This window comes from Poecilia reticulata, linkage group LG19 (assembly GCF_000633615.1).
Source record: "Poecilia reticulata strain Guanapo linkage group LG19, Guppy_female_1.0+MT, whole genome shotgun sequence".
Lineage (NCBI taxonomy): Eukaryota > Metazoa > Chordata > Actinopteri > Cyprinodontiformes > Poeciliidae > Poecilia > Poecilia reticulata.
The window spans coordinates 12965364-12978349 of NC_024349.1; the positions used below are offsets into that span (position 1 = coordinate 12965364).

General features: G+C 38.2%; 1 protein-coding gene across 1 annotated transcript in view; it reads right to left on the reverse strand.

Annotated features, from left to right (window-relative positions):
* dock1 (dedicator of cytokinesis 1) overlaps window positions 1–12986 on the reverse strand; it is a 205264-nt gene that overhangs the window by 143704 nt on the left and 48574 nt on the right. The window contains 6 exon segments of the mRNA XM_008437114.2: window positions 2087–2215; window positions 2769–2869; window positions 4107–4196; window positions 6196–6293; window positions 11340–11523; window positions 11759–11862. Of these exon segments, the coding sequence (XP_008435336.1) occupies window positions 2087–2215; window positions 2769–2869; window positions 4107–4196; window positions 6196–6293; window positions 11340–11523; window positions 11759–11862 (706 nt within the window).

Sequence of the window (12986 nt, forward strand, 5' to 3'; positions counted from 1 at the left end):
CACGCACGCACGCACGCACGCACGCACGCACGCACACACACACACACACACACTGTGATATATTTAAAGTTTCTTGTTTGTGTTACTTTTGATGATTATGCCTTAGAACCGGAACTGAGAAACACTGATCTAGCTTTCAAGCAGTTTTCTACCACATCTTTTCGCTCCACTAAAACTTCCATTAAAATGCTTCTGTACCGTTTGCTTGACAACTATATAGTCAGCAGTCTGTTAATGCAGTTCAGTTCAATTAAAAAATATGTCATTGATCATAAAAGGGAAATAAAATTAAACCCTGTTTATATTTAATCTATTGGAATTTCTTTCTTCTTGAATTACTGAAATAAATTGACTTCTGGATGATATTTTAATTTACTGAGCTGCACTAATGTGTTCCTTCTGCTGGTTTGTTATGGGAAATGGTGTTAAATCCACAGTTTGTTTATTTCCCACTTACAGAGCTCATAAATCTTCCCAAACTGGCGATGAAGTGGGAAAAGCCAAAGCTCTACTTGCTGCAAAGTAATATAATCAAGGCAAAAACTATATGAGGAGGKGGGRTAAAGGGGGCACTCTAAAGGCTACAGGTCAAAGAGAGACAAACTGGTATAACTGCTCAGAGTACATTAGATTTCCCATGCTTTCTTCCATGCTGGTGGGTCTAGTGATGCTATAATATCTCACAGGGCTCCAGGCATTACATGGTATAGGAGAGTCACTGTTGAGGGCTTACAGAATCATGGGATTAGAGGCGTGCGTCTCAGAGCTCCCTCTACAACAATTACTTAAAGCCGCTGCTCGCCCGCAGCACTGAAGAGCTCAGGGGGCTCTGGGCAGCCTCATGTCACTCTGTGATTAAGGTGCTCCTCTCCAATTTTACAGATATGTTCCACCAGACAGCATTAAAAAATAAAAAAATAAGACCCAGTCAATGGAGACTTGGCACCTGTACATCAAGGGCTGCAGAGTGAGAGCTTCGACTAACCCAATTTTCCACATTAGGAAGAATTTTGACTCTGTTTCTGCTCCGGCACACACTCTGAACATGAGAGTTAGAGGGCACCGTGTCCTCCAGACATTGGGCAGGAAAACCAATCAAATGCTGCACACTCAATTAGTCCAGGATCATACATCATCCCACCAACAGCTTCTTTCTGTCACACTACAACCCCATCTTCCATTTAACATCCCCAAAACCAATTATAAATAAATCAACAGAAAGGACTAAAATGCCATTTAGTTTTGCCTGTTTTGAGTTTTATTCTGACTGCAACCGTAAAGAAACTGAAGATGCATGACATTACGTTGATGGATACATGAGTTCACCGTCATGCAATAATAGAATTGATTGTCCATCAATCTATTTATGCCTTTCACAAATTTTACATTCTCAAATTTCATTTACTTGAGACATCAAAGTAAATGTCTTCCTGCTTAGGTCAGCTAGGATTTCCATTTTTTATTTATTTTTCAACATTTGGATAATTTTACTTCAACTTGTTTTACATACATTTTTCTTTGGTATTTTTTTATCCTGTGCATCTCTGGCGACCTGCCTGGGCCGTACCCCGCCTCTCACCCAACAACTGCTTGAGATATACATGTTAAGCCTAAAAACCTAATACAAACCACCATAAAGTAAAATTAGATTTTTTTTATTTTATTTGTGCAATAAAAGCTTTAATGAAAAGTTAGGTTGCCTGAGGATATGCTGCAGCGCAAACTGAGCCCAGCAGGACTGCAAAACGCATCAGATCTGCGGCCAGCAGGGTGAGCGAGATCCAATCGACTCGGATTAATACATGTAGCAGTTTATTTTCTAACAGCGTTGGATGGGAAAAACTATTTAAAAGCAATACTTGTTTACATTGTGCATTATTTCTACCCTAATATATATATATTTAATTGTACAGCATTAAGTGGAAACTGACATGGTATTCAAAGCTGAGCTGCCTTTAATTTACTAGCTGCTGGCATATAAAATGTTTGGTTTGCCAAGACTTCATTTTTTCCCCCACATCAACTAATAATTAGTTAATTAATTAATGCTAATACACCATATTCGTATTAATGCCCCAATACTCACTGGTTGAAGAGAACTCTGGAGCGCACAATGAACTTGAAGATGTATTCCAGAGCCTTCATGGCCATCAGCAGCTGTTCTGTCAGCTTCTCAGCGTTCTCCACGTAGTTCTTCAGAACTTTGGTCAGTTTCCTGCAGACATGATAGGTAGCGACTTAAAGATCACATGGAGTGGTGTATTTTTATTTTTTTTCACAAACAGATGAGCACTAAAAATAAAAGAAAAGAAAAACAACCAGGTAATAACGCGTGAATTTTCGGAGCGGGATTTCCAAAAACACCCTTTTTAAATAGCACGATTAAGAAAAACACCACTAATTTTGATTTATGTGTAGCTGAGCTGATGACCTCACAAAAGGAAAAAAAAATGGAGCTGAACCGCTGGAGTTGGTAAACATTATAGGTGGCAGTAACATCTTTTCAGGAGGAATTTGTAAAATACAAATGGTTGTAATTAAAGGAACTCTAATCATGAGCGTTAAGCCTCATCTGAGAAATTGTGGAAGTTATTTTTTAATTTTTGGGGGGTGAATCTTTTTCTAGATTAAATGACGTTTTACAGCCAAAAAGCTGGCTGCCAGGTGCTGCTCTGTAGGTAACAAACTGTATCTAAACTGAGATTGATTTAGCAGACTGATTCCGTTTCTGCAACAGAAAACACTCGTAGAAAGAGAAACAAACTTACGTGTAAGCCAGTGTAGCACTGAAATGCTTGCGAATGTAGGTTTCAAGTACGGGGTTAAAGTGCTGGAACTTTCTGTCTGCTATAAGTCCAATTATGAACACCTGTCGGGGAACAAAAGACACTCTCATTAAAATGTAAAACCATGAATCTCGTAATGAAGAGCACCAAACATTACCTGTCTTACTCAATATGTTGAAAGAGACAGGGAAATTACACAAGATTGGCTTGGAGCAGAAAGCTATTTTCTCTCAATTCCCTCGGCCGATGATAATCTAAAACCCCCCAAATAACACAATTTATCCCCGCACATAGTCAGAAAGAAAAAAACTCTCTTCTGAGATGGACCCCCAGCTGCTGGCCAATGCCACGCGAGATGGGATTCAGCACGATACTCGGTTATGTATTAAAAGCAAAATATACAGCATTTCACAGCAAGCAAGGTGCAAGTAGTATGTGATCACTTCTTTTTGGGGTTTTGTAAAAACTTCTGAAAAATTTGACCCCTCCGATTCAAATCTATGTAGAAATTAATCAGAAATCCTAATTGTTTTAAAATGTAGTTGAGTCATTTGTAACAACTACAAAGCTAAAGCAGAGCCAGACAACAACAGGCGAAACTTAATAAATGAATTATTGAAAAGTTTAACTTTTTCCGGATTTCACTTAAAAGCATTAGTGACATCATATCGATTCATTAGAGTGACACATTTTATGCTTCTATTTTAGCTAAATTTGATAATTTACAGCTTTTCTGATAAGTCCAACACCACATAAACATTTTTTTTAAATTCTGAATTTTAATACATAAATTATATATTAGCATCTTGGAGAAGACAAATGGTTGTTTACACCCCCTATAAAAAGGATACGCCACAAAAGGCCATTGCTAAAAATGATGGCTGGTCATAAAACTCTGCATCCAAGTGTATCAACGTAATGTTTAGTGGAAGGAAGAAGTGACAACAGCAGCCTGTGTGTAGCATCCCAAATGTTTTAACAGACTTTGCTTCACAATTCTCTCATACAGTTATCCCTGTTTAATACAACTTTTTCTAGCATATTTTTCCATAAAATTTATTTCACCATATTTTAAATATATGACTGTATAACTAATCTTGTTTCTTTTTTGAGTGTCTGCTTATGGTTGATCTTTTTGGAGATCAAAATGCATTACAAGCAGTGGAAGGACGTCCGCCAGAGGGTATTTGAGCACATAGAATGTTTCACAACATTTATTATTTGCATGTGGGCCACAAATGTATTCCAAGTGTTTATTTCCACTGACAGGATCTCCGTCATAAATGATGCTGTGCTCTTCTTTTTGTAGTCTGTGCTTACCAAGGCATCAAACACCAATGTATCAAAAGTGTCACTGTCAGAGTTTTCCATCATTATGTTGAAGAGAGCATCCAGAGTGTCTTGCAGAAACTAGAAAGAAAGACATGCACAGGAGGTTAACAGAAGGAAGCATTGATTTACTTCAACTAGTCAGTCTAATATCTAATCAGAAGACACAATTTCACTGTTACTTTAAATAGGTAAACTCATGTTACTTATTTACAATAGAATAACTAAGAAGTTCACACATACAAATAGTATCTAATATTACATTATATTATTAAGATTAAAATAACTGTTGATGCATGGCATTTTTGTGGCAAATATTTGTGTAAATAGTGTAAAAAAAAACATTTTAATTAAGGTTATCATCTTCTCAAACTAAATCTGGGCTACAACAAAGCAGCAGAGACGCTAACACACGTTTCCTATAAAGAAATCATTTAGTGGACAGACCTGTAAACTGCAAGTATAAATAATAAGATCCATATTTAGAGACATTCCCATTTTTCTGTAGTAAATGTTTTTTACAAACATTTACTACCGGTAGCCTGTTTTAGACATTACTGCGTGTAAAACTGTTAAATTAGCGTCATATAACCTGAACCAGCACAGAGAGGTTGGTGGTCTTGTGGCTTCATTCCTTTGTTGTCTGTTGAAGAAAAACTTAAAGGGGGCACAACAGTGAGCCTCCTTTTAAGCAGGGCTCTTAGTCTATTGGCTCATAATGTAGTGACAATATCCTGTGTTCTTCATCCGCAATTTGACTGGATGGACCAGGGTCATAAAATCAACAAAAAAAGGGGTTTTAAACATGTATACAGAATAATGAGGAAATTATACAGTTAGCAGCTGAACTCTGTACACTCCACGCTCCCCATTAGTGCCTCTTTACAGCCATAAAGACAAGCTGGTGTGGCTCAACTAGGAATGTAATAATTTTCCTGTCAGCAGAACCTTCAGAAGCACAGACTATACATATCCTTTCTCTCTGCTTGCTCCATTAACTGAGTCGTTTCTGAGAACAGTTGTAAAAAGTGACAGAAACACAACAATTGTATTGTGCTTGGTCTGTCGCTGCTGGATGAATGAGGCTAATCATGTTGTCAGTGAGAAGCAAACGGAACACGCAGAGCCGGGAGCTTAAACCAGCGTTCGGACAATTTTTTTTTTTTTTAGCACCAGGTTCCACATTTTTTCCAAACTTAACATCGTCTGAGTTTATTTTTAAGACTACAAAAGAAAAAATTACCCACAAATAAATACATTTTCCATTCATTTATTTGAAAGTACTTGTCTCAAAGTTAAGTTTAACATTCAGGCTCAACGATATGAAATAAGTCCATGGATACAACTTTCAAACAACAAGACAGATATTATCTGATATCTGGGAAATACTTAAATTCTGTCCTTTTCCTGACTCACTTAGGTTTAGTAAGGGTTATAGTAGAAGAGCCATTCATTAAGAAACGCCCGTAATCTGTTATTCATGCACTGTGTCTGCATGCTTTCAACAATATATGTCAGAATATGTCAAGTGTTAAAAGAAAAACTGTACTTTTTTTAAAAAACTGCCGACTAAAGGCCATGAGACATTTTGAAAAGACTGAGTGCTAATAATAAAAATGCTTTATTTAACGACTGTTTTAAACAGGAAAGACAGTCGGGGCTTGCACAGATACTCTGTGATCTGAAGGCATCCAAACAGCCCATCCTAAAGCATTCGGAACAACGTGATTTATTCATCTGCCCCATGTTGAGCACTTAAAATGGCATGACTATGAGTCTGACAGTGACTCATCTTCCCTTTTATAAGCAGGGTTTGGTGCTATGTACTGCCTCCTCACTAGGAGACATAAAAAAAATTGTAAAAAAGACAATCTGATCCCCCCGACAGGGAGAGAAAACTGAAGTGAAATTGCTGCCAAGAAGCTGTCACTTTCACGGTTACTAAAGATTGGTTTGTGACTGGATTGTTTACTTTGCCAGACGCCAGGATACTTAAGAAGCATGAAGCCCACAAGAAATACAAACCCTTTTCCCAAAAACAAAACATAAAACAAATGAAGGCATTCAATTTAGCTCTGACCTTCACGACTTCACCACCGTCCACCTTCATCAGCTGACAGAGGTTCTGCTGCAGGAGGCTGGTGTTGGAGCGCCACTTCAGCAGGCCGAGCAGGTCGACTGGAACAAGCAAACAGATAACATGCGTGAGCCGAATCCGTTGTGTTTATCCAACAGCCAGAAACAAAACATGGGAAAAAGTTGTCAAAGATGAATGAATTAAAATGAACCAGCCTGGGATCCAAATGCAAATTTTACTAAATGCAATGTTTGTCAATTTATCAGATCGCTTATTTTAAAGGGGCATAATTAAATATTAGAACAAAAGAATAAGTCACAATCTGATTAATTACATTCATTTGGTGGATGATCAAATTAGAGGCTTAGAAAATACATTCATGTCAGCTCATTATGAAACTATAACTGAACCAAGAGACGCAATGTCAGTGTATACAATATCGTCTTACAAACTTAGAGGAGCCCTGCCAGTCACATATTAGGAACATAGAGGACAAACACAGCCATCAGCTCTAAAACAAAAAAAAACAGCAAGAGCATCTATAAACAAAGGAAGATCATTTATTCCATTAGATACAAGGTCAAATGGTTGAATATCTGCCTCTACATGTGGCTAGTTTTATTGGCCAAACTTAAAAGCACTCAGTGATAACTATACTTSACTGAGATGACAAAATACATTCACAAATATGTTGTAGTTGTGAACAAACAGAGCTCAAATTCAAGTACTAAACTCATAGAATCAGACTGTAGTTACTGTAACAAACACGTCATTYTCAATAAACAAATGTTAATCTGTCAGCCACGTTAAAATGTTAGCATTTATTGGGGTCCTTGATGGTCTGGCAGGCCTTCAGCRGCTKCTTAGTTGAGTTATGCCCTGGGCCTGCTCTAAATGTGACCAGCATTACAAGCGTTTTAAAACCCACTGGCTCATTACCTACCTGGGATTTAACAGATGTGCAAACAACTATATTTAGTTGARTTGTTGCTTTTTTTGTGTGTTGTTTTTAAGACTATAGTTGTGCGTTTAAATATTGTCAACAATGYCTAATTTATTTGAAAGGTTTTATGTTTTATTTATTTATTTTTTTACAAATCTTTGGCAGTGGTGCCAATGATCGCGTAGGGTTGTGTAGACACAGCCCATCCGACCAGTATCTCTGACACCATCATCCCTTGCAGCTCTGTTTCTATCCACCCGGCTGGTTATTGGTGAAGTCAGTCGAGCACGGGAGCACAGAATGGATATCTACCATCTGTAAAGCTGACAGCCCATCATGCTTCAGTCACAATGGTCTGTCCAGGTGTCCATGGTATCATCCTCTCCAAAAAGACATGGATTTGGAAATCGATAGAATAGCTCCTTAGAGACGAACACTGAACACAATGAGGACAACTCATTGGCAGTTTAGGGCCTCGGGGGTGGGGGGAGTGCTGGATAACTGGCTAAATGTTAGGAAAATCGGTCCTGTTTTCAAAAAATGAAGGGAAAAAAAAAGGAACACAGGATCTTCGACAAACACCATCTGTTTCATAAAAAATGCTTCCACAGGACGCCACATTTAAAATATTAGACCAAACTGGCAGATGGAGTGTGGTGGGTTAATTAATTTYAGCAAAATCCGTTACAGTGTCACTGCACAACTTAAATGCAAATTACTTCCCATTAACTCATAATTAATGTTTATGAAACATCTTGCTTCACTGAACGATTATTTTGTCATCCGCTGAACAAATGCATGGATTCAAACAGCGGTGTTTATTCATGAAAATCAAGAACTCCTAARAGAACTCCACAAAGACGTTAGAGCAAATTCACACACAGTGTTCCCTCCTTTTGGTGAGCTTTGATGGGAACACTGCTTTTCAGTTAAGGTGATAATGGTAGAAGCTTTCACAGAGCCATGTTCCCTCTAAGCGCTGCCACCATCAGTCCTCCGTCACGAAGCCAACCATGCTGGAGATACCCAGGGACCAACCAGCAGCCACTTCACACCAGCTTCCTGCACGGAGAGACCGTCTGCATCAAACCAGCTTAATTAAAATGAGTATTTCATCTCTCCTGTGGGCATCGGTGATGAAGTGTCGTGTATAAAGCAAGCAGACTGTTGATAGGGGCACTGAAGTGCTCGTTTTTACTCCCTTTGCATGAGTCAGGACAAACCCTTTTGAGACCTACTAGTTAGAAGTGAGGAGGATATTAATTAGGTTAAAAAAAATGCTTCACAGTACAGGAAGAAAATTAAAATGCAGGGGGTATTTATCTAAAGCTCAAAGCAGAGTTAAATTTATTTATTTTATTTTATTTCTGTTTAGTGAATCAATGATTTTTTTTTTWAAACTGATTTATAAATTAAATGATYATTTYTGAAAAATGGYTCCTTGAATGTGAACTTTACCTTTAACTGTCTTTTTTTCCTGGTCACAACAAGCAATCTTGTATGTACTTGTAGTAAAAGCAAAGTTCTTGTCCACACAAATACAGCAGTGCAATTAAATAAACGTACTGGCTAGTTTAGATTTTGGCTCAAAGCCATCTAAAAAAACTATCCTTTTTGTATTTTTCACTTTCCAAATGTTTTATTTTGCATGGTCTCCAGATTGATGCGCGCTTCGTCTCCTGAACCCATTCGCTCAGGCAGTCTTGTTTTAAAAAGTCAACACTAGTGAAGATGGTGGAAAGAAGAACAGAAAAGCAGCAAAAATGGTCTGTCTGAAACATCCTGCAGCGAGAAGGACTGTTTTCTAACTTACTGAATGTGTTTTTATTTTTTTTGCAGGATTTAAAACCATAATAATCCTACACCTTCACTTCACTAAATTTAAACCAAGCAAATTTTCTTGCTTAATTACCTTGTTTTTTTGTTTGTTTGTTTTGGGTTTTTTTTACTTAGATTTAAAAATTCTAAATTATATTATTTTATTATGAAAATTTAAATTTTACATTTTAGGTAGTTTTTAAACATTTTATAGGCAGTTCACTTTAATGAAGCTGAAATTTCTCAAGATACATTAGACAACCATTTCTCTGGGCTTTTCACATCTATCTGTGCCAAGGCTGTCTGATCACATCCACCTACTACCAGTAGCCCTGCAAATCAACACCACAAAGAGGTGCAGAATAAAAGGATGTGTCAACTCAAAAGAGGCACATTCAGAAGTACACGATGCACCAGCGTTCAAACAGCAATTTGGCTTAATATTAATATTGTAAACTTTACATTTTTGTAAATATTTATCTCTTCAATTTCAGATTTCGTTTTTTTTTTTTTGCAACTTCTTACAGACGTTCAATTCCGACTTGGATGATCTGTAATATATGTACCTTCATAAATTGCATGAGATTTTATTTAGTGGGGTTTTAGCATAAAGAAGGTTGAACGCAAATGCAAAACAAACTTTGTAGATTTTTTTTATAAGTGAAGAAATTTGAAAACCATGTGTTTTGAGTTGGTCTACTTAAAATTTGGTCAAAACGAGAAAAGGTTCAGGGGCTATGTGAGTGAACATATTGTGCCAAGGCTTTCTTGCTCGACAAGTGCAATACAAAAAGATCGATTGACTGTCAGAACACAGCTTTAACCCCATTAACCATCTCGGAACAAGAAGAAAAAGACAAGATTACCGACCTGGAATCGCTCTCATCAGAATCTGCGCATTAACATTACAGAAAACAATTTAAAATAATAATTTTGCTCATCAGCCACATGTAATCAATGCGAGTTGGTCACTGCTTTTGTAGCTGAGACTGTTCACACCCTGACATCACCACCCCCTGAGCGGAGTAGGAGGGCACTCAGTCAACTGTATTTAAATGACAACTTATACCGCAGACTAAACTTAACAAGTCTCGGCGGGAATATTACTGCAGCAGCATGGAACACCCCCTGCCCGTCTTCCACATGATGTAAAGAAGCATTTTCACAACAAAATCTTTCCCTTGTGCMGGGGATCTAATCAAATTGCATTCTCTGGTCCGCAGTGGCCTTATTACCGGAACTTCATGAACCGCAGTTTAGCTTTCATCCCAAAGTTGCAGCCAAGCAACAATGACAAATGTGTTGTTTTTTTCTTCCCCTTTCTTCCATTTCATTATATTGCCTATACGAGCCACAAGGTCAGTGAAGGTTCTTACATTATTCTGGATCCTGGCACAGATGCAATATCTGCCTGACAACGAAAAGAAACTTTTTTTTTTTTCTTAAAGCACTGCTGACGATGATATATAATAAAAAGGTTTATTACAGTAGCATCAAGGTTATTGCACATGTTTTTCTGTGGGAATGTTCCATTTTCCTGAAAAGTCGATATATGATGTAGATTCCTCTTTGATAAATCTTTATTTATACACAGAGCAATGTCTGACTCAGTCGTTGGAGGAATGGGAGAGCATAAGAAGAACATACAAGGTGAGCAAGTACAGAAGACACTGAGGAGGGTTCTGTTTAAAACAACTGAGAGGCATCTGACCGCTCAGACAGAGAAACAGCTCTTTACACAGTCTGCACTGAGACAACAGCAGTGTTATGAACACACCCTGGAAATGCCAGAGCATCCAAGAGGGTTTATATTGATGCCTGCAGTGATTTATAAACATGTCTGAAAGCTGGTGGGAACACAAGATGCCAGAATCCTTAATCCATGAGCCAAAGGGCAGAGATGGGGATTTCCTTAGCTTAGTAAGTGTAGATTTTCTCAGAACCATGGGACATTCGGGGAGGAGAAAAAGAAACACTGACAGCCTGGCAGTAGTAAATAGAATAAATCCAAAGATTATTCGGCAAAAAAAAAAAATGGATTTAAAACAACTGGCTGAAACTGGACAATACCAGCTGAGGGAATTAAAGTAGGTCAAAGTGAGAGCAGGATGAGTGGGGGAATCCCATTTTTGAGTCCAAAAAATGTATCTGAAAACATACTGTTTGTGTAGCCAAAACAAGTAAGTAGTAAGAGCTTAGTGAACTGGCAGGAACTTAGCTGCCGAATCCTTCATTCTAAAAGGTATGGATCAAAATCTSCTGTCAAGTAAAATATTCTTGATATTTGCTCATTTAAATCCTTTAGTTTAAGCCATTGGTTACAGAGATGATGTGTTTACTTTATTTCCAACGACGACAGAACTACGAGACATTTTGAGTGCCTTACCGTTCTGCGTCAGTTTGGTGGAGCAGACCAGGGTGGCGATCTGGAAAGAGTCYTTGCTGATGGTGCAGGTCCCAAGGTTCTGGGAGTTTTTGCCAGTGGTGGCGTAACCCTTCTCCTCCAGCTCCAGCTTAGTGGAGGGAAGGCTTAGGTAAACGGTGGAATCCTCCAGCTTCTTAGCTTCTGCCTGGTTTTTAATCATAAGACATGGACAGTTTCTCAATAAAATTACAAAAAATTGTGTGTGTATGTGTGCCATGGTTTTAAACTGTTGGTAGCTTTTATTTGATCAAAAGTTGTTTCTCAAACGTTAACTTGACATTGTTAAGTATATTAAATCTATTATTTTTTGTGATTTTTCTTGCTGCGTCAGTCAGTCAAACAGTGTGGCTTCAAAACTCTGAGGATGTTTCTGCATTTACCTTGTACACAATGAGATCATGCTCTCCATCCCTCAGAGTGGTCCCATCATACCGCATGAGTTTAACGAAAGACAAGGCAAAGATTTTCTCTGATTTATCTTTGGCTGTGGGAGGATTAAAAAAAAAAAGATTAAAAAAAACAAGCACACACATGAATAAACAGAAATCTGACAGCCTGCAGGAGATATTGATGATGTTGCACCAAAGACTTTGTGTTTGTCGTGCAAATTTGCAAACTGACACACCAAAATCTCATACATGTGCATACAATCTGTTTATATGAATGCGTGCTTAGTTGAGAAAGCTTATGCAAAGCAGATTCCACAGCAGAAAACTATTACAGACTGCTGATTTTACAAGCAATAAACAAGCCAGCAGACCGACAAAAGAGATCGTCTCAGCACCACAGTACCTCACTCAACTCTTGAGTGGGCAAAAGAAGTTGCTATTTAAACTTTTTCCATGTCTTAGCTGATCCTACACTAAGTGTCTTTGCACAAACTGTTTGTTTTTCCCCAAGAAAAAAAAATAAAACTAGTCAGACACACAGAGAATGTATTAGTACAGGTGGAGCTTGGCAGCAAAAAAGACTGGCAGATGCTAACTCAAATATTCAGTCTCCGCTTGACAATAAGCTGCAAAAAAACAACAACAAAAAACATGAAACAACATCACAGAAAAACAGTTTGGGTCAAAGCATATTGCATGTTTTTCTTGTTAGTGTCCTAACAGCTAATAGCGAGTGAGAGAAACACCTGCAAACAGCTCRAGGTATCCCACTAGAATGAAGAAAAMGTGAAAACTCCTCTCACACACACTAGTGTGCTGCGCGCTGCACAAACAAGGAAGAGAATTATGATTTTGTCCTCTAACCAAGCGTTTGGATAGAACCACATTTCATCACGGTGAATCAACAAGCTCAAATTTACTCGTAGAGAGGCGCGATTCATCAAAATATACATCGCMTCCCATCTGCATAAATCCCTTCATTGGTTTTGCCGCCTGCATCTMCAGCTATGAATAATCGGCTGGCCGGTGACGAACCAGTGGAGGGGGAAAAAAACGCCATGTGGATGCCGCCCAGTATTACCTGATGTACAGGTACGTGCAGAAGTACTGGCACTTTACGGGCTTTTCCACACTTTACAACTGCAACAAAGTGACAGACCTACACAAAGCTGTGCATACTTGGGWAGCTTACATGGTTTTCAATCTCCTACATTTAAAA